Genomic DNA, 23,086 nt, shown 5'->3' on the forward strand with positions numbered 1-23,086 from the left:
CTTTACTTTCTTTGTTTAATGACTGCTAGCTGCCCACTTAATGTCTCTAAATGATGTGTTTTACTTAAAGGTTGTTATGGAACTTGATGGCTGCAGTAATCCTCTTGGCTCAAGCAAGGCCAAATATGAAGGTCAATTCACAGTCAAGTAAGCCAGACTTTAAACTAAATGACTTTACCATTGTTCCAGAATGTGTACTGCTCCTCACAAGCCTTTTCTTTTAACAGGCAGTGGCTTGCATTCAGACTGCGTGGGTAATCTAATGAGGCTGTCATTGGACAAGGCCCTAGCAGTGGGGCATGCGCTTGAGGTGGAGGCCATCAGTAAGTATGCAGTCTGCTAATAAGCATGGTTGGTTAACACTAGGAGAGAGGTGTCCTGTCATGCTCATCTTTATTTCCCCCCCAGATGGCACCCAGCACATTGTGATAACGCCCAACTTGGCTGCTCAGTGTGGCTACAGCATGGAGTCCGACCCGTGGGGTAACACCAGAATATACTCGTCTCTGCTGGGCTGCTACGTGGACAATAAGGTATGTTTGAGTTAACTTTATTAGAGGACATTTAATTATGAGATGCCTGAGAAACATGTTTGCACATTTGTTGCATCAATGACTTAAGAATTTAACTTTTTACGAGCATATATTTTAGCTTATCAGTATTGTATGCGTTTTATACAGCGGCCATCTAAAACGGCCAATGTTTGACCTTATATATTTTAGCCACTATAAAAATAATAAACATGTTTCCCCAATTGGAGAACACCAATTGGAGTCATTTTTGTTTACAAAATTGTAGGATTTTAAGTTCTTGACTCTCCTAAAGCCAAAATCTTGTTTCATGTGTAGGACGATCAAACCTTTAATGTTGGCTTAAGGCTCCACATGTACGGCCCCAGTGGATCAGCCGTGGTTACCCATGATGTGAGCCAGACTTGCAGCTACACTAGCTGGGCCTCTAGAGAGATTCTCTGTGACAGGAACTACATGGAAGTAGGTCACTTAATATTGAAAGCTCTACCGACTTGTTTCTAACAATCTATTAAGCCACCATTTCTTTTAGGTGTCCCACCACATTGCTACTCCTGAAGCTAAGGGGCAGACTCGAGATGTTAAAGAGATCGGCATCATTCCTGATGTACGTGTACACATTCCTGTTACATTGGGCTTGCTTTTCAACCTGCACCATTATCTCATTCAACAGAGGAAATGATTCATTCTCTCCTTGCCTATAGGCCTCTGGGGCAGCACATGGCATCTGGAAGTTGACATTTTACACCCCAGAACCAGTGTCAATGGTGCTGAGGGAGGCTGAACAAGCCGGTTATGGTGCCATGGTGACCTCAACCCGTCTGGTTATGCGATCCCCCTACAATACAGCAGAGACGACTTCGGAAGAGGTAAGCAACACACCAAGTGGTTTGCATTAAAGTTGGCCATAGAAGCGCAACAATAAACCAACATCTCTTAGGTGGATGGAGTCTCCATGGAAGTGTTCAGGGTGAGAGCCTACTACAAGGCACCACATGGTCTGGGTGTGGTGGACTTGGCAGCTGCTTGTCCCACAGGCAAGTCTCGAGCAATCTGTGTGACATGGTTTTCTTAAGTCTGTCATATGGAGGAGTCAACAGTTGGGTTATCATTAACAGGTGGCGTCCTCTTCACCAACAACGTAATCTCTTGGCACGTACCTCGCCGTATGACACCACTGGTAGATGGCAGCTTTGAAATCCGAGAAATGCACATGGGCATTAACGGAAGGAGGCTTGATGGATCTCAGATGGCTGCACGAGGGTACACGCTGTCCGCCACAGATTTCCACATCATCATTGAGATCCCAGTGGGCTCGCCTGATGGTCACTACAAGGTTGGGAAGTCCTCTAGCTTAGAAATTAAAGTGACTTTTCTTTGCATATTATAATGTGATGAATAATTGCAGAGCCATGCCCCAGATTACCAGTACCACATCACCTACATTGTGGAGCCCATGCTCGAGGTACTGTGGAGGACCACGGTCAGCCGAGATGATACCAGATACAAGGTTTTGTTCCCCATTACCACCCCTCTTATTCTTCACGCTCCCCACGTCCAAGAAAGTAAGTCGTTATCTGGTAGATGACAGAACTTCAGGCTAATAAAGGAAGGTTTATAGCCTTTGTCCTGTTCCTCAGATACTGTCCCAGAGGCCCGAGTGTTCAGCGTTGTCTTGGGGCCCCTTCTTCATGATGTGGTGCTGAGGAACATCACCTTCTTCACCAGTGTGCTCACTGTTGAAGAGAGCAATGCCAGAGGTCTTACCGTCCAGGAGCATCGCCACGCCAATGGAACCAAGAGCATCTCTGTTTTAGTGCCCTTTGATGCAGACATTGTCCTGAAAGATGCAAGTGAAATTATAGATGCTAAATGTCACTTTGTGCCAGTTTATTTGCTCTGTATTGGTTTCAGTGACATAACTGGGTCGTTTACGTCTGCAGAATCCTGAACCCTTGGTTACAACCTACTTCCTCTCTCTGATCTTTGGGTTTATCATCCTTCCTGAAGAAACTCCATTTGCCCACCCAGTCGAGTTGCAGGTGTCTCTGCAAGATGTTGGTGAGATTGAACTTTTCACTGTTTACTGTATCTAGCTCACAATTGTGTCGCGTGGGGAGAAATTTAACAACTGAAAGATGTGATATGGATGCCAACTGACAAAAACCTTGGGTGTCTCCGTTTAAATATGACATTACACAACCTCGTAGAGTTTATGCTAAAGATAGTCCAATGGTCAACCTTGTCTCTGCTTTTAGAGCTACCAACCATCACTGGCACCTGTGACCAGAACCAGTTTTACATCAGTGTGAAATATGGGAGTCAAGGCAACAATTTCAAGGCAATGGTTGGACAACAACAGCTGACACCTGAGATGGCTCACTACCAGTTCCAAGAAAACGGCACCCACTTCAGCGTCAGTCTTCCATACAATGCCAAGGATGCAACCTTCGAGGTATGTTTCACTGTAACCTCTCACCTTGAAGCTTCTGCATTGGATAACTTACCTCTTTGTCTTCCAGCTGATAACCTCAGATTCACTAAGAGCCCACGTTGACTTCTTTCTGCTTCATGCCCGTAACGACTGGGTGCTCGCTGATCTCTTCTTGTCCTGCAACTTTCCCTTAACAACAACCGGTAAGACTTAAACATGTTGAGGGTTTCTGCTGATGGGACTATAGGACGTGTTCTTCACCCTTACTACCTCTACCCGCAGAGTGCTACCCCAATGGAACGATGACAGCTACGGCTGTGAAGGTGGCTTCTGTGACCAATATGGTCCCAAGTAGGCTGACCCTAATGGACCAGTCTTGCAAACCGGCATTCAGTGGTGATCGCTTTGCATATTTCTCTTTCACTGTTGCGTCCTGTGGAACCACAAGAACAGTAAGTGTTGGTTCACCTTAAATCTCCACACTATTGTTAAATGCTAATGCCTCCATCCTTTTGTCCTCAGTTCTTTGACCACTACATGCTGTATGAAAATGAGATTGCCTTGCCTTACAACAAAGGAGCATCACCAGTTGGTCCTCAGTACAGGTAGAGGGACTCATCCAATGTTTTAATAGAATATACTTTCTCGTGAGGTCCACCTCAGTGCATTTCCTTTTCTCCAAGACAAACCATTTCCTGCTACTATGTGGTCAACGAGACTCAGACTGTTGGCTTCAGCTCAAAACCAAGACTCTATGAACCCACCGCGGATATCGGCTCAGGACAGCTGATGGTTCAAATGAGGCTAGCCCAGGGTAAAGTTGACTTCATCAAAACCTTGTTTTTGCGAGATGGTACCCAGTCAGGACAATGCCTCTTTCTAATGGGACTCTTCTCCTCCAGATTCATCGTACACGCTCTTCTACCAAGCAGAAGATTATCCAGTTGTAAAATATCTGAGGCAGCCTCTCTATTTTGAGGTGGAGCTGGTTGAGGCTACTGACCCAAATTTGGAGCTCATCTTGGAGAACTGTTGGGCTACACTTGATGAAGACCGGACATCTCTGCCTAGCTGGGATATCATTGTAGACAGGTAATGAGTAGCATAAAGCTAGGTAAGGTCTCAAAACATGTGATGAATCAAATATGTTGTCAATCCCTCCCCAGCTGTGCGAATCCTGATGACAGCTATGTGACAATTTTCCATCCTGTTGTGAGAGATGCCAGGGTTTTAGTCCCATCCCACATCAAACGCTTCTCTATGAAGATGTTCACCTTCACTAAAGATGAGGCGGTTCTGAAGAACGAGGTAACGTATGAGCAGTGTGCATTGTCCACACCTCATAGTAGCCCTGTGTAATAAACCCTTCTGTCCGGCTACAGATCTTTGTCCACTGCGATGCAGAGATTTGTGACTCGCATAGGCAAGCAGATGGTTCATGCCGAGGCCAGTGTGCTGAACCTGCACACCAGATGAACTACAGACGAGAGAGAAAACGGGTACGGGACATATGGGAAATATTTGTCAACATATTACATGCAGTTGGTGATTGACTTTGTCTTTTTATTTTTCTTCTAGTACAAAGAGGAACGGACTCCATCAACCAAAGGCAAATCTCCTCTGGGCCTATTGTGTTAACCTCTGCTCAAACTCCTGAATAAACTAATTTGAAGTTCTTCACTCAATTTGTATCTATTTTGTTTGAACCCTGCATTGCATGTCATACATTCAGGGCAGCAACTTTTACTGTGGCACATGAGGCAGATCAACAATGGGTTGTATACCGATGGTGACAAGAGCAGCCTGAACTCAGATTAGTACCGTGACGTTGATTGCAAGTCTTGCATTCATAAAAGTAGGCCAACAAATAATAAATTGGAGCCATTATAACCATGTTTAAGCTAGCTCGTAGCTGGTAGCTAGCTACGAGTTTGACAGTCTGATATCTGTTGTTTGTCAGTGCGGCCATCAGTGGTGTATAAAGTACCCAAAAGTCATACTTGAGTAAAAGTAAAGATACTTGACTGGAAAATTACTCAAGTAAAAGTCAACTATGAGAATACTACTTGAGTAAAAGTATTAAAGTATCTGATTTTTTTTGTACTTAAGTATCAAAAGTAATTTTCTGATATTAAATGTACTTAAGTATTGAAAGTAAAAGTAAATGCTGTTAATAAAAAAAACAAGGTCAGAATTTTGAGAATGATGAAGTTTATTTGTTTGGGTGCTGTGGCTGCCATGAACAAGGAGTATGAACTTAGCAATATATGAATACTATGAAATTACTAAAATATAAAAACACGATTAACACAGAAAAAAGCAGAACCAAAAGTAACAACCAAAATCATCACTTTAAAGTGAAAAATGTATTGTTCATCTTCAAAAGAAGTTGATTTTCAAAATGGAGAGATTTCAGTGTCGCTCTTCTTGGACAAGACGAGTCCTGCGATGCTGAAGAGCCGTTCACATGGTGCAGGTAGTGTGTCTAGCTTCACAGGCCCTGATGCAGGTAGAGTGTGTCTAGCTTCACAGGCCCTGATGGTGCAGGTAGAGTGTGTCTAGCTTCACAGGCCCTGGTGCAGGTAGAGTGTGTCTAGCTTCACAGACAGCACACAGTTGGGACACAGTTTCAGCAAGTCAACTGATCCACGTCTCCATCCAGCTGTTTGCTGCTGTCACGGGCTTGAGATGACGAAGAAGTCCTCTTCATCAGATGAACTGGACCTGGTGGCATCACCTAGCTGCAGGGAGGGTTCTTACATGTGCTGCTTGATGTAGTCCATTCCTGAAATAAAGTGAGAGTATTATAGACATGATAGAATTAATAACACTTCCTAACATGTCATGACCCCAACCAACAGTTTTGTACTAAATAGTTTGTTTTAATTTGAGGTTTATACATTTAGTTTCATGCACTGTCCGTGCATCCAGAGTTGATTTGTGAATATGTACTTGTATCTCTATAGTTAAACACAACAGTCCAAAATCAATATCGTCGATATTACTGGACCGTCACTCTTATAATATTAATACAAATAATGATAATAATAATAATGCTGTAATGATTAGCATTATATTATAGCTAAGACGACTCAAATCAACAAATTCTCACAACTGTCAACACTTCTTCAGCTCATTAACTCGCTAGAGATCCGTCTGCTCCACTCACGCTAATTGTCTCATTTAATTGACGATAGCGAGTGAACGTTAGCCTAACGTACAACATGTGTAGAACAATCAGACACCGGCTTCCCCCCTTCTGCCAAAGATATAACTTACTCCAATCCTAAGGACAACACTGCTAGATATCTTAACAGGTTTATGATGATTATCAAAACTAAACATTAACGTTGCGGCTCATGGGATTAATCTTAATTTACCTCAATGTGTTTCCTGAGGTTGGATAGTGAGTTGTTGAAGGCCAGTATCTCCGTAGCTTTCGGTCGGCATAAGAGGCACTTCATCCGGTTGGAAGAAACTTTCACTCCGACAAAAGAAAAGAGTTCGCCCAAATATGGCCACGGACGTTGATCTTGGTCCCCGTGGTTGTTAGAGTAGCTTCCATTGCTGCTCCACATTAAATGAGTCGTCTCTGTAGCCGCTCGCTCGCATCCTGGGCATCACTGGGAAGAGAAAACACGCGGCAAGGACCACTGATCCCCAACCTGGTGTTCGTGCTGCGTTCAGGTGCGCTATGTGTTCCACAACAGTCCCGATGTTTAAACTCATGATTATTTTTCCGTAGTAACGGATAATACTGTTTCAGGGGAAATGTATCGGAGTAAAAGTACAAGTTTTCATTGCAAAATGTAGTGAAGTAAAAGTAAAAGTAAACAGAAATATAAGTAGTAAAATAAAGTACAGATACCCAAAAAAACTACTTAAGTAAAGTAACGAAGTACTTCTACTTCGTTACTATACACCACTGGCGGCCATGATAACGGCTTTTACAGGTAATATGGCCGAAGAGGTTTTTAATGTCCTCATTGTGCTCCTTTTTTTTAAAGTATCGGGGGGGAAAAACGCAAACGATCCAATTGTACTAGGCCATGCGGCTGTTACGTTCATATTGAAGTTTATGGGTTTTTTTTATGTGGGTGTCAGGGTTTTTCCTGCATAGAGAAAATTTGGGCGCCACTGAGGACAACACTGCTAGATATGTTAACAGGTTTATGATGATTATCAAAACTAAACATTAACGTTGCGGCTCATGGGATTAATCTTAATTTACCTCAATGCGTTTCCTGAGGTTGGATAGTGAGTTGTTGAAGGCCAATATCTCCGTAGCTTTCGGTCGGCATAAGAGGCACTTCAACCGTAGGAAGGAACTTTCACTCCGACAAAAGAAAAGAGTTCGCCCAAATATGGCCACAGACGTTGATCTTGGTCCCCGTGGTTGTTCGAGTAGCTTCCATTGCTGCTCCACGTGAAATGAGTCGTATCTGTAGTCGCCGCCGCATCCTGGGCATCACTGGGGAGAGAAAACACGAGGCAAGGACCACTGATGCCCAACCTGGTGTTCGTGCTGCGTTCAGGTGCGCTGCGGTGTGTTCCACAACAGTGCCCGATGTTTGTCTCATGATTATTTTTTTCCGTAGTAACGAGTAACGATACTGTTTCAGGGGAAATGTATCGGAGTAAAGTACAAGTTTTCATTGCAAAATGTAGTGAAGTAAAAGTAAACAGAAATATAAGTAGTAAAATAAAGTACAGATACCCAAAAAAACGACTTAAGTAAAGTAACGAAGTACTTCTACTTCGTTACTATACACCACTGCTTAAGCGCACACACATCTCACTCCCAAATATGAGTTACAAGGATGCCAGACGTAGATAGACATAGCGACCTTTGAACTGCAGAAAACCATACATTAAATGTAGCTGACCGCTAGCTAACGTAATGTTAGCTCAACCCCTTCACCATGAACTGTTCTTATTAATCTCTTCATCTCACTTCTCCCCCACTCATACTCTGTTGGATTTTTTAGATATCTTCATCGACTGCAATACCTGTTATCACACACCGTGTAACTCAATTCTCACCCAACACTCTTTTCTCACTTAAAATGTTCTTACATATACTGTCTATTAGCATTGCTTTGTTTTCGGTTCTTCCATTAATATAGTGTAAACAAGTTTTCATCCTCAGGACTTTTGCCATTTCCACGTCTCCGATCTTTTTTGTCACTTCCCTAGTCAGGGCTATCGAGCTAAGACCGACATGCTCATCTTCCTTTCTGAATTTAAGGGTTTACTTTAAATTCCCCTCATCACCTTCGTAAACCACTCTATTTCCTTTATCAGAACAGCTTTCTCCCAAACTTCTCTTCATTTGTTGACTTCCTTCAAACTTCACTCCCTTGCTGTCCTCTCCCTTTTGTCCTCCTCTCCCAATAGAGACTGGAGTCCACCCACAGGATGGAAGATCACCTGTTACAGGTCCTTTTTGAAACAGCTGGTGATGTCTCACATGTGTATTGTAATTAACTGATGTATAAAACAGCTGGCGATGTATCAGCAAGCAGTCAGTCACTTCTCTTCAGAGTTGGTCTGTTATCAGGTGTGCTGGGTGTTCAGTGCCAAGCTCAGCTAGTGATTGGATTCCTCTAGTTCTTTTGTTTGGCTGCTCTCAGACTGCAAGATGTGGAGACTTGGGAACATGTGAGTTACTTTACTTTCTTTGTTTCATGACTGATTGCTGCACACTAAATGTCTCTAAATGTTGTGTTTTACTTTAAGGTTGTTATGGAACTTGATGGCTGCAGTAATCCTCTTGGCTCAAGCAAGGCCAAATATGAAGGTCAATTCACAGTCAAGTAAGCCTGACTTTAAACTAAATGGCTTTGCCATTGTTCCAGAAAGTACTGCTCCTCACAAGCCTTTACTTTTCACAGGCAGTGGCTTGCATTCAGACTGCGTGGGTAATCTAATGAGGCTGTCATTGGACAAGGCCCTAGCAGTGGGGAATGCGCTTGAGGTGGAGGCCATCAGTAAGTATGCAGTCTGCTAATAAGCATGGTTGGTGAACACTAGGAGAGAGGTGTCCTGTCATGCTCGTCTTTATTCCCCCCCTAGATGGCACCCAGCACATTGTGATAACACCCAACTTGGCTGCTCAGTGTGGCTACAGCATGGAGTCCGACCGTGGGGTAACACCAGAATCTACTCGTCTCTGCTGGGCTGCTACGTGGACAATAAGGTATATTTGAATTTACTTTATTTGAGGACATTTATTTATGAGTTGCCTGTGAGAAACATGTTTGCACATTTGTTGCATTAATGACTTAAGAATTGAACTTTTTACGAGCATTTATTTTAGATCATCAGTCTTGTATGTGTTTTATACAGCGGCCATCTAAAACGGCCAGTGTTTGACCTTATATATTTTAGCCACTATAAAAATAATCATGTTTCCCCAGTTGGAGAACACTAATTGGAGCCATTTTTGCTTTCAAAATTGCAGGATTTTAAGCTCATTGACTCTGCTAAAGCCAAATTCTTGTTTCATGTGGGACGATCAAACCTTTAATGTTGGCTTAAGGCTCCGGATGTACCCCAGTGGATCAGGCGTGGTTACCCATGATGTGAGCCAGACTTGCAGCTACACCGCTGGGCCTCTAGAGATTCTCTGTGACAGGAACTACATGGAAGTAGGTCACTTAATATTGAAAGCTCTACCGACTTGTTTCTAACAATCTATTAAGCCACCATTTCTTTTAGGTGTCCCACCACATTGCTACTCCTGAAGCTAAAGGGCAGACTCGAGATGTTAAAGAGATCGACGTCATTCCTGATGTATGTGTATACATTCCTGTTACAGTAGGCTTGCTTTTCAACCTGGACTCTTTTCTCATTCAACAGAGGAAATGATTAATTCTCCCCTTGCCTATAGGCCTCTGGGGAATCACATGGCATCTGGAAGTTGACATTTTACACCCCAGAACCAGTATCAATGGTGCTGAAGGAGGCTGAACAAGCTGGTTATGGTGCCATGGTGACCTCAACCCGTCTGGTTGATCCCCTACAATACAGCAGAGACCACTTCAGAAGAAGTAAGCAACAGACCCATCAAGTGGTTTGCATAAAGTTGGCCATAGGCATAGCAACAATAAACCAACATCTCTTAGGTGGATGGAGTCTCCATGGAAGTTTTCAGGGTGAGAGCCTACTACAAGGCACCACATGGTCTGGGTGTGGTGGACTTGGCAGCTGCTTGTCCCACAGGCAAGTCTCGAGCAATCTGTGTGACATGGTTTTCTTAAGTCTGTCATATGGAGGAGTCAACAGTTGGGTTATCATTAACAGGTGGCGTCCTCTTCACCAACAACGTAGTCTCTTGGCACGTACCTCGCCGTATGACACCACTGGTAGATGGCAGCTTTGAAATCTGAGAAATGCACATGGGCATTAACGGAAGGAGGCTTGATGGATCTCAGATGGCTGCACGAGGTACACGCTGTCCACAGATTTCCACATCATCATTGAGATCCCAGTCGGCTCGCCTGATGGTCACTACAAGGTTGGAAGTACTCTAGTTTAGAAATGAAAGGTTACTTTTCTTTGCATATATTATTAAAATGTCATGAATAATTGAGCCATGCCCAGATTACCAGTACCACGTCGCCTACATTGTGGAGCCCATGCTCGAGGTACTGTGGAGGACCACTGGCACCGAGATGATACCAGATACAAGGTGTTGTTCCCATTACCACCCTCTTATTCTTCAAGCTCCCACGTCCAAGAAAGTAAGTCATTATCTGAAGCCGACAACTTCAGGCTAATAAAGGAAGGTTTATAGCCTTTTTCCTGTTCCTCAGATACTGTCCCAGAGACTCGCCTTTTCAGCATTGTCTTGGGGCCCCTTCTTCATGATGTGGTGCTGAGGAACATCACCTTCTTCACCAGCGTGCTCACTGTTGAAGAGAGCAATGCCAGAGGTTTTACCATCCAGGAGCATCGCCACTCCAATGGAACCAAGAGCATCTCTGTTTTAGTGCCCTTTGATGCAGATATTGTCCTGAAAGATGCAAGTGAAATTAAAGATGCTAAATGTCACTTGGCGCCCGCTTATTTGCTCTGTATTGGTTTCAGTGACATAACTGAGTTGTTTACATCTGCAGAATCCTGAACCCTTGGTTACAACCTACTTCCTCTCTCTGATCTTTGGGTTTATCATCCTTCCTGAAGAAACTCCATTTGCCCACCCAGTCGAGTTGCAGGCGTCTCTGCAAGATGTTGGTGAGATTGAACTTTTCACTGTTTACTTTATCTAGCTCACAATGGCGTCGCGTGGGGAGAAATTTAAGCTATATGGCCATGAAATTTCCCAGGTACTTTTCAAATGTACATGTTTTAAATGTAACATTGTTGGTGCCAGAGAGAGGTTATCTTTATCTGTCAGTCGACTGAAAGATGTGATATGGATACCAACTGACCAAAAACCTTGGGTGTCTCCTTTTAAATATGACATTACACAACCTCGTAGAGTTTAAGCTAAAGATAGTCCAATGGTCAACCTTGTCTCTGCTTTTAGAGCTACCAACCATCACTGGCACCTGTGACCAGAACCAGTTTTACATCAGTGTGAAATATGGGAGTCAAGGCAACAATTTCAAGGCAATGGTTGGACATCAACAGCTGACACCAGAGATGGCTCACTACCAGTTCCAAGAAAACGGCACACACTTCAGCGTCAGTCTTCCATACAATGCCAAGGATGCGACCTTCGAGGTATGTTTCACTGTAACCTCTCACCTTGAAGCTTCTGCATTGGATAACTTCCCTCTTTGTCTTCCAGCTGATAACCTCAGACTCACTAAGAGCCCACGTTGACTTCTTTCTGCTTCATGCCCGTAACGACTGGGTGCTCGCTGATCTCTTCTTGTCCTGCAACTTTCCCTTAACAACAACCGGTAAGACTTAAACATGTTTAGGGTTTCTGCTGATGGGACTATAGGACGTGTTCTTCACCCTTACTACCTCTACTCGCAGAGTGCTACCCCAATGGAACGATGACGGCTACGGCTGTGAAGGTGGCTTCTGTGACCAATATGGTCCCAAGTAGGCTGACCCTAATGGACCAGTCTTGCAAACCGGCATTCAGTGGTGATCGCTTTGCATATTTCTCTTTCAATGTTGCGTCATGTGGAACCACAAGAACAGTAAGTGTTGGTTCACCTTAAATCTCCACACTATTGTTAAATGCTAATGCCTCCGTCCTTTTGGCCTCAGTTCTTTGACCACTACATGCTGTATGAAAATGAGATTGCCTTGCCTTACAACAAAGGAGCATCACCAGTTGGTCCTCAGTACAGGTAGAGGGACTCGTCCAATCTTTTAATCGAATATACTTTATACTGAGGTCCACCTCAGTGTATTTCCTTTTCTCCAAGACAAACCATTTCCTGCTACTATGTGGTCAACGAGGCTCGGACTGTTGGCTTCAGCTCAAAACCAAGACTCTATGAACCCACCGCGGAGATCGGCTCAGGACAGCTGATGGTTCAAATGAGGCTAGCCCAGGGTAAAGTTGACTTCATCAAAACATTGTTTTTTTCAAGACTGTACCCAGTCTGGGCAATGCCTCTTTCTAATGGGACTCTTCTCCTCCAGATTCATCGTACACGCTCTTCTACCAAGCAGAAGATTATCCAGTTGTAAAATATCTGAGGCAGCCTCTCTATTTTGAGGTAGAGCTGGTTGAGGCTACTGACCCAAATTTGGAGCTCATCTTGGAAAACTGTTGGGCTACACTTGATGAAGACCGGACATCTCTGCCTAGCTGGGATATCATTGTAGACAGGTAATGAGTAGCATAAAGCTAGGTAAGGTCTCAAAATATGTGATTAATCAAATATGTTGTCAATCCCTCCCCAGCTGTGTGAATCCTGATGACAGCTATGTGACAGTTTTCCATCCTGTTGTGAGAGATGCCAGGGTTTTAGTCCCATCCCACATCAAACGCTTCTCTATGAAGATGTTCACCTTTACTAAAGATGAGGCGGTTCTGAAGAACGAGGTAACGTATGAGCAGTGTGCATTGTCCACACCTCATAGTAGCCCTGTGTAATAAACCCTTCTGTCCGTCTTCAGATCTTTGTCCACTGCGATGCAGAGATTTGTGACTCGCATCGGCAAGCAGATGGTTCATGCCGAGGCCAGTGTGTTGAACCTGCACACCAGATGAACTACAGACGAGAGAGAAAACGGGGTACGGGACATATGGGAAACATTTGTCAACAAACTACATGCAGTTGGTGATCAACTTTGTCTTTTTTTTTTTTCTTCTAGTACAAAGAGGAACGGACTCATCAACCAAAGGCAAATCTCCTCTGGGCCTATTGTGTTCACCTCTGGTCAAACTCCTGAATAAACTAATTTAAAAGTTCTGCAATCATCTCTTCACTCAGTTTGTATCTATTTCGTTTGAACCCTGCGTTGCATGTCATGCAATCAGGGCAGCAACTTTTACTGTGGCACATGAGGCAGATCAACAATGGGTTGTATACAGATGTGGTAGAAGCAGGATGACGACTTTAGACGGACCATCTCCACAAGTTCTCTGATGTGCAGTGGTCGGGTGTCTAAAGGATGGCACAGGTGGTGAGGACACTGAAGAAAGTATTGTCCATATGAGAACCTTGACCACCCTCTCCTCTACCTGCTGCAGGGACAGTAGAGCACGTTCTCAACAGACTGCTTCAGCAGAACATTCCTGACTAGGGTTGGGTGCCACCGGTTCCTACACAACTGGTGCCACCCGGACCGAAACGCCACGCACATTTCGGTGCTTCCTTTCGGTGCCTGAGCCGATTGAAATTGAGAAACTTATTTTGAACATCTCTGGTGACTCCGCCCTGTCAGCAGGTTAAGATAGCCGATCATATTTATCTTTTAAAGCGGAGGCATGATCCTTGTTTGTCTGCGTGAGCACATAAGCGGTCAGGCTGAGCGAGATGGAGATACCGTCACCTGTCCCCCTGAAAACGTGTATACCGATGATGACAAGAGCAGCCTGAACTCATTAGTACCGTGATGTTGATTGCAAGTCTTTCATTCATAAAAGTAGGCCAATAAATTAGAGCCATTATAACCATGTTTAAGCTGGCTTGTAGCTGGTAGCTAGCTACGAGTTTGACTATCAGGTTGTCAGTGCGGCCATGATAACGGCTTTTACAGGTAATATGGCCGAAGAGGTTTTTAATGTCCTGTTTCTTTTTTTAATGTATCGGTTCAGGCACCGATATCGTTTTAAAAGTACCCGTTTAGCACCGGCATTGGAAAAAACAAACGATCCAATTGTTCTAGGCCATGCGGCTCTTACGTTCATATCGAAGTTTGTGGGTTTTTATGTTGGTGTTCGCTCCGCATGAGTTCAAGACGGTATTTTCGTCAAACGCGCATGTGGGCGAGATGAAAATAAACTTATGGCACGCTGGCCAAACGCAGAAATACCACAGCCGAATGTCGAGCGGGCCGTTCTACGGAGGGGTTCGCAGACATTAATTCGCTCAAAATCGTGCGTGTGCGAGTGTGTTTCCTGAAACACGTGAAATCAAAGCATCGACCTGTTCTGACTGACGCATGTGAAAGAATTGCTTCCTGTGGCAACAACAGAATCAAGCCATATTGAAGAGGATTGTTCAAGGCAAAGAATGCAGGAAGTCCCACTAAGCAACATGCATAGTCAAAGAAAAACGCTATTGTAAAATATATTATTGTTTGTGGACTTGGTTGAACTGAGTGTGTGTGTGTCTGTGTTTTTGTGTCTGTGTGCGTGTGCGCGCATCATGTGGCTCTTCGCGGTAACACAGTAAAAAATTTGTCTCTTACGGCGTTTCTCAATTCAAAGTACACGAGTACAGACTTGTGTTCTTTTGGAGTCTGGACTTGGGAGTCCAGACTCCGGAGGACGGGAGAACGGGAGGACGGTCTTTCTGCGATTGGAACAGCAGCTTACTTGATGACGTCACCACATCAGCTGTTCTTGCTCCTGAGTTTACTCTAATTATTCACTGTAAATTATTTTTTCCAGTCAAAAAAAATATGACAACCCTGCTTTTTTCATTATTCTTTAAATATAATTATTTTATTTTGAATTATGTATGTGGATATATATATATATATTTATATACACACAATTGAAAATAAAATAATCATACACCTATAATTGTATTAATATTGTGTACAAAATAAAAACATATTTATTTTGTTTATACATATTTAGATTATATATAAATATGTATATATAATAAATATGTTATATACATACATATATATATATATTTGTATGTATATATAGTAGTGCTGTGAAAAATAACGCGTTCACGCGTAATAATTAAATTACAGGATTAATTAGGTTGTTTTTTTAACGCATTGAAAGCATGCGCAGAGTGAGCTTCCAATATACCGATTCAATCTGAACTATTTCCCGCTCTAATGCAGACGGTCGTGCTGTTCATCAGTAATGATCCTTCCGCAGGTTCACCTACGGACACCTTGTTACGACTTTTACTTCCTCTAGATCAGGTGTGCTCAATACGTCGATCGCGGCGACCGACCAGTAGATCGCGGCGTAGTATTGGTAGATCGCATGACATTTTTAAAAATTGGCCCGCCCCCCTGAAATCTCCGCCCGCACGTCTTTGTTCTTTTATTAAACTAAACAGCCGTCTGTTGTTGATCGTGTCTACACAACAGCATGTCATTTCTGTCTCTACGTGTCGCGTTAACACTTCTCGGCTCTCCGTCTCGCGTGCCGCAGAGCTGTGTGCGCGCGCATCGGGACGGAGCAAAACAAAAGTCACCCCCCCGGAACCCAAAGACTTTGGTTCCCCGGACGCTGCCCGGCGGGTCGCTAGTTGGCATCGTTTATGGTCGGAACTACGACGGTATCTGATCGTCTTCGAACGTCCGACTTTCGTTCTTGATTAATGAAAACATTCTTGACCAATGCTTTCGCTTTCGTCCGTCTCGCGCCGGTCCAAGAATGTCACCTCTAGCGGCACTGTCTGAATGTCCCCGCCGTCCCTTTAATCATCGCCCCAGTTCATGAAGAAAACCCACAAAGTTAGTTTGCCTCAGCAGCTGCTAAAGGAAGACGAGCTAGGAGGGCCTTTAATGGTGTTGTTAATGGTTGACAAAAAAGAGAAAAATGTTCTGTTTAAACATTCTGTTTCGGATGAAGATATATTAATGTTCCATATGGAAGAGAACTGCTAAATAACTGCTGAGTTGCATCACCATTGTTTTGTTTTTTATGAATAAAAAAAGAATGTATAAATGTATATATCCGTCTTTTGTCATAAATCTTTTTGTTCTCACAAAAATATACCGCGAATATCGGTAATATGTGATTAATCATGATTAATCCACAGAAACCTGTGATTAACCTGATTAAAATTTTTAATCGTTTCACAGCCCTAATATATAGTTATATTACACATGTAATTGCAAACAATTCGGTCAAAAGTAAAAATACACCATGAGTTCAATGTTAAAATGTAATTAAAATATAAAGTTATGAATTAAGTCATTGAATGTATTTTAACTCTAAATCTGTCCTTCTGTACACATGACATCTATTGTTCTGTCCATCCTGGAGAGGGATCCTCCTCTGTTGCTCTCCTGAAGGTTTCTTCCCTTTTTTCCCCCTGAAGGGTTATTTGGGAGTTTTTCCTGGTCCGATGTGAGGTTTTGGGGCAGGGATGTCTATGTGTACAGATTGTAAAGCACTCCGAGACAAATTTGTATTTTGTGAAATTAGGCTATACAAATAAACTGAATTGAACTGAATTGAATCTTAACCCTCAGTCAAACTGATGTAACGTTATCTGTGAATAAATAATAAGCTCTTTGTGCTCGTTAGATCCTCCAAACCGAATTATATCTCATGTTAACCGCTACGGAGACGTCAGAGCCAGCGGAACATTTTAAAAAGTCCTGCCGACATCAGGCTGTTCTCGGCGGCCACACAGCGCGCTGACCGCCCGGCGCTGCAGAGCTCAGTGGTCCCGCGAGCACAACCTCAAATCTACGGCGCAGATCTTTAATAGGCTGAATCATAACAAACCGACCACAGATTTGATTTTTAAACTACTAATTTAACGCCTGAAAACATCGTAAAATTACATTCCGTGACTCAACAACAGTAGTATTTAGAAAAAGTCAACTGTCAGTAGTTTATTTTCACCTCCGCTATTGTTTCCGGTTGCTGGTGAAATGCATTCTGGGATATATGCAGGCCAGAGTACTGAAGTCCTCTGATGCATCCTCCGGAAAGTGGGAGGATCAAGTCACATCGGGTGTTTTGACCGTGCTGCGAAGCTTTGACTGGTGAAACATGTACTCGGGCTGCGACTGATGGCGTTTCACCGGTCAAAGAACCTGAAGTAAGTGCTGCGTGGGCAGCGAGGCACGTAGGGGCGTTTCTCTGCATTGTTAGCGAGGCCCTGATTGGCGACCAGCCTGGTCCGCCCTTGACAATCTAATGTTATCCGGTCAGAACTAGGGATATTTTGTATTATTATATAACGCCAATATATGAATTTGATAGTTAAACACTTTGAGAAATATGCTAAATGCGTATTATGTTTTCCTTTCAGCCATGTGAGTTTTTTACGCTTGACTGTTGAAATGAAATTTATTTTTATTTATTTATTCTTTATTTCAGACACCAAGTTCCATATAAAAATAACAGACATACAACTATAAAAAAAGAGAGAAAACAAGAAGATACAACAAATCTGTGCTTCAAGTCTCTCCCGCCGTGATTCGTCTGCAGATTGATGCTCGAACATTAAGAAAATGATGTAAAAATGGTGATACGGTGTATTTCATATTCTTTCTTTTTGCCAAGAGGTTTCTTTGTTCATTACAATGTGTTGTTTGTAATGTAGCTTTATCCAACGTGGGTTTACTGCATTCTTTTTTAGATTAAAGACACAGGACGAGTACCCAGCAGCAGCAGCAGCAGCGATTCACAGAATAGGAAAAGTGGATAAAAAAGAGGAATACTCACACTTATAAAAAACAGCTTTAAAAGTTACTTGTGGGAGGAGCTCATAGACTTTCCCCAGGATCGTTGCTGCTTGACGACAGCGGCGTCGCTGTTCCAGACCTGGACGACATCTTCCCGGTCCCGAACGCTGACGCTGACCCCGACGACCTCGTCGTCTGGGAAATGACAAAAAAAAAAGCAGACAAAAAAGAAAACTGTTAAGAATTATTCAACAAAAAAAGGAAATTTCTTCTCATTCGGAAAGCAAAGCCATGAAATATATCAAGTATGGATTTATAGTACCGGAGGCAGAGTAATCTGCAAACTGCTCCCCAATAGTAGCGAGTAGCAATTCTTTCCAAACTGCAGACTGAAGCAAGAAGAACACAGAGGGGTTCATTCATAATTCACATTTTTCATCTATTATTATGCAAAAAGCAGCTAAACTGAGCACAACACCTACAGTGCTTTCTTTTGGTATTTTCATCTTCCATACTCCTCCTTTCGCGTTGCTTTCTTCTTCCCTGTTAAAAATTTTACAAAATTCCCATTAAATACATATGTGACTTTAAATGAATTCAAGAGACAGAGACGAATGTTGGATTATGTAAAAAACTAAAATAATAAGAATGCTAAATTGTCAAAGCAGAACCTGTTCATGTGACAAACAGGGAATCTTTTAATATACAGTATGCAACCTGTCGAACTGATGGCCTTATAATAATAATAATAATAATAATAATAATAATAATTCCAAAATAGAACAATGTAATAATTTAAGCTTTTATGGCATACGTAAATATATTTTACATTAAAGTTGAGTGGTTGCTTTGTTGTAATTATTACACCAATACAACTGGAGGAAACGTGGTATTAAATGTTAACAATATCGCATGACAGTTGCTGCATGAGCTGCAGTTACAATCTTCCCTGTGTTAAGGAACAGACTTACAATATGTCTAATCGTAATAATAATAATGATAATACACTCACCACAGCGGCCTCCGCTCTCCGCGCATTAAGTGATAGCTACATCTCAGAGGCAGTGCTGTGGCTGGAGGATGTTGTTGTATACACTCCAGAACATCTGGAAACAGAAGGAAAACACCTGTTGACACGCGTTGCTTTGAGACTAAAGTTACTGTTAAACAAGCGCAACAGGTGGAATTGGAGAAAACAAATTGATTCAAATTGTTTAAGAAAATGCAGCGTTTTTTCCTCCTGGAAGTCTTATATTGATGCACTTTGGGAAACACGTGAAACAGTGATTAGACAACTTCATATTTAATGCTGATTCAGAGGCTCTTCCACCCTGACCAGAATTCAGTTATCTGAAAACTATGGATGCCTATCCTAATCCTAATCATATTTAAAGATATTGAACAATTTCTCAGTATAAAAGAATCGGTGTCTGTCTAGGTGTCGAGCAGTCGAAATACACGGTTGTTCAGTTCCAAAATACATGTTTTGTGCCTTTGTAGATGCATTGTGATGTGTGAATTGTAATGAAAGTGAGTAGACTGACCGATTGTTGGAGAAGAAGTATATACTTTTGAAACTGCACCCATTTCAGACTGTTCATCGTCCATTTTTGTAAATGTTCATTAATTGTGAACGTTGTCAGAATGAAGCTTCAGTAAACTCAAAGAAAGGGGAACATTTGGAGTTGCTGTAATACATGAACAATTATGCATTGATTTTTTTTCTGCTCCGGCTTGAGTTCAAACTGGGCTGCGAGAGGTCTCTGAACTAAAATGAGTTTGCCAGATAAATATTAGAAGACTGACAAGATTGAAAGAACATACAGTGTGCAGTACCACAAGCTGCTGTCATTCTTGCCACATGAAAGTATGTCTACAACAGAAACGTACACCTTTGCGGTAACAATAGTGCGAGGCGGTTTGAATTTCACGAGAGCAAGCTGATGGAATTCGGTGTCAGTAAACCCGTGAACCACGTGTTTGCGTTTCAGGACATGATGGTCCCTCCTCCTCCTCCCACTCCCACCACTACTTGTGTCTACTGGAGCTTTAAGTGCACACCAACAGCTTATTACCTTCGCATTCTGAGAATGCGGAAGGTTATGTTTTGATCGCTGTGTATTTATTTATTTGTATGTTTGCGTGTTATTCGCTTAAGTCAAAAAGTAGGAAACCGAATCTCAGGAAATTTGGTGGGATGATTGGTTATTATCCGGGGACCATTTGCTTTGATTTTGGGATCGATCGGCTCAAAGGTCAAGGTCAAGGTCATGAAAAGGTCAACATCTTCTTTTTACCATAGCACGGTCAATTTTGATCCAATTGGCATGCAACTAATGCCAAAATGTTCATAATTCAATGCCCAATCTTGTGATATGCGAAGGTATGCGCTCTATCGAGTGCCCGTTCTAGTTCCCTTTGCATCAAGTGGCGCAAATTTAAATCCGAGACAAGTTGTGCACTTGATCCCTTTCCTCTCAAGACGATGAGGCTCACCTGAACACTCTGCACGGTGTAGATCTTCTTCAGACCGGATACACACTCTGCAGCGGTCGTGCCTGGTAGGGATCTGGGAGAACAAGAAGAAATTGTTTTAGCACACAGAAATGATGTAACCAAATGCACCCGTTTACAGACACCAGGCGGTCCTAATTAGTGCCGCAACTGACATATTCAATATGTTATATATTGATAATTATAGATTATGATGTGTCACGTTTTTTTCTTCTTCTCCTTATGAACCATTTGATTATTAAAATAGGGAATGAACATCCAGTTCCCAACATGACATTTTCAAATGTCATATTTTGCCAGACAACAGTGCAAAAGCCAAATATGTATATTAGTTTTAAAATCGTTAAAAAAAACAGAAAAGCAGCAAGTCCAGAGATGCTGCAGCTAGACGATACTTTATATTTGCTTCATAGAAAACAGCTTTAATGGTTTTCAGCAATGGCAAAATTGCTGTCGAATAACTTCTCATTTTTTAAGTTAACTGACTAATGGTTTCCAGTCCTAATGGGGTCTGGGTCCTAAAAGGTTTTCAGGAGCTTAACCATTAACGTGTCCTCCTTTCAAGTCAACACGTTGAGTCAACAAAAAGAGGACCACACGGCGCTGTGTGTCGTCCCATAAAGAGAGAGAAGGTAACACGAGACCAGCCGGTTATAAAAGCACTTTGCACCGAGGGCTCTTATTTTGGTAAGACCGTGTCCGAAGCGACGGCGCGACAGTCTCGCGTTGCTTCGCGCCGGACTGAAGATGAAGCTGCTGGGAAAGGATGGAAGTCTGGATTTAATATCAACTGTGTTACTTTTTAAAAGCGGAGGACTCTCTCGGGCTGCTCTGCTCGGAAATGCACCTAAAAAAGTGATTTGACTAGCATATTTGAATACTAAAACAACAACATCAACAACAAGGTGGACTCCTCCACCGTGCTGCGCAGGCGCAGTTAGCTTGGATAACAACACGGCAGAGTTAAACTAACTTTCTAACGGTCTTGTGAACAGAAGAATGTCACGGGAAACACTCTCCCGCTACATTTTCTACTCAGAGGCCCGCGGGAAACTGCGTGGCCTCGACTCGGTTCTTTTTCTTTCCTTCTTCTCCTGCATCTTTCCTGTTAGTCCCCGGGGGGGGGGGGGGGGGGGGGGGTATAAACTCACGGGCAACGCGCGAGACCCGGTCAAACATGGTATTACCTGTCGAGCCAAAAAGTCCAAGGGGAATGCAGAGGCAGCGTTTTCGTCTCGTCTTCTCGGTGTTTCTTTGTGATATTCTCCAACTCTTTCTCGTCGATATCAATGTCGTGTTGAACCGTTTGTCCGCTCAGGGCTCCTCTGTCCCCACGGAAGTCCGTCTGACCCGCGGGAACCGCCATTACAGCAGACACGGAGCTAACCTTCTTATACCTGCGGTATGAATCTTCTTTATGAAAACACCCGGTCTGGCTTCTTTCTTTTTTTCCTTCCTCCAGGTACCGACACACAAACACACACAGCCGCTTTTCCGCCTACCGACTGGTGACGTCTCTGCGTCACTAGGCAGAAACGTTTCAGTTGGTCCAACCACAGAGAGCCGGAAATAAATGTAGCGAGAGAGACCTCACTCTGTTTTGTTTTTCGGATACCTCACGTGAATCGCAAATGTCCCACTGGATCTCTCCATCGGGAAATTCAACGGGATAAGTTGTCCTACACAAATCTGGCTAAATATGTTATACTGCCGTTCTATGAATAAATGATGCAGGTGATTAACAGAGGTTTGTTTTACTAATTTGTGCAATTTAATAATTGTACTTTGCAACTGGCTGTCAAATGAAGGTTATTGTACTCATAAAACACTGCCAACCACACCTTTACTTTGCATTAGAAAACTTAACAATTAGAGATCCACGATCGGTCGGGTGACACTTTGTTCCTATTGTACTTTTACTCGTGATTTTGAGTTAGAGTAGGCCTATCATAGTTTTCACCTGCTTTTTCTTTATGTTATTTCAATATTGATATTGGATTCATATTGTTAAACTATTCTGAAAGCATCAAATAAATGCACTATCCTCACTGAAATCACTTTATTGTTACCTCGACCTCAATGTACATAATCTACACTGAGTACAAAGAAACCCTCTCTTGTCCGAGATGAGGTTTCAAGAAATATCACTAGTTTTTTCCCCGTTTTTTTGTACTGAGTGATATGGAGGACTTAAAATGACTTAAGTATAAATAAATAAATAAATGAATGCATGAATAAATACAAGAATAAATAAATAAATGCTTAAATAAATGTATAAATGAATAAATAAATGCTTAAATAAATGTATAAATAAATAAATAAATACAGGAATGAATAAATATAAGTTATAAATCAACAAGACATCATTAAATAAATATATTTCTGCATTTCTGTATTTCTTCATTTATTTATTTCTCTATTTATGTGTCCACACGTATTTCTTCATTTATTTATGTGTGACATTTACGTGTCCGTATATTCAAATGAGCTGGGGCGGTCCGAACCTCTGTCTAAAGCATGATTGGTCACAGGAGTGTGATGCACCTGGTGTGTTGTGCTCTACTATTTCTGCCTGGCACATGACGCTGAAGTTGACTCGCTCAGCTCACCGTTAGCAGAAGTTAGCCTC

General features: G+C 42.5%; 1 protein-coding gene, 1 long non-coding RNA gene and 2 pseudogenes across 2 annotated transcripts; 3 read left to right on the plus strand and 1 right to left on the minus strand.

The window, feature by feature from the left end:
- Positions 1–1,125: 1,125 nt before the first annotated feature.
- On the plus strand, positions 1,126–1,552 carry LOC130208213 (uncharacterized). The gene is made up of 3 exons (XR_008834376.1): positions 1,126–1,137; positions 1,235–1,399; positions 1,471–1,552. It is a non-coding gene; the product is annotated as an uncharacterized LOC130208213 (long non-coding RNA).
- Positions 1,553–1,614: 62 nt separating this feature from the next.
- On the plus strand, positions 1,615–4,625 carry LOC130207869 (uncharacterized). The gene is given in 12 exon segments (XM_056436601.1): positions 1,615–1,866; positions 1,939–2,095; positions 2,171–2,379; positions 2,474–2,591; positions 2,789–2,985; positions 3,053–3,167; positions 3,247–3,416; positions 3,487–3,569; positions 3,648–3,778; positions 3,867–4,056; positions 4,131–4,272; positions 4,347–4,625. Coding segments are annotated over 12 exon segments (2,043 nt in total).
- A 5,979-nt stretch (positions 4,626–10,604) lies between these two features.
- Positions 10,605–13,346, plus strand: LOC130207870 (zona pellucida sperm-binding protein 4-like; annotated as a pseudogene).
- A 4,596-nt stretch (positions 13,347–17,942) lies between these two features.
- LOC130207871 (eukaryotic translation initiation factor 4E type 3-like) lies at positions 17,943–21,940 on the minus strand (annotated as a pseudogene).
- Positions 21,941–23,086: the final 1,146 nt, after the last annotated feature.

The sequence above is a fragment of the Pseudoliparis swirei genome, chromosome 18, assembly GCF_029220125.1.
Source record: "Pseudoliparis swirei isolate HS2019 ecotype Mariana Trench chromosome 18, NWPU_hadal_v1, whole genome shotgun sequence".
Classification (NCBI taxonomy): Eukaryota; Metazoa; Chordata; class Actinopteri; order Perciformes; family Liparidae; genus Pseudoliparis; species Pseudoliparis swirei.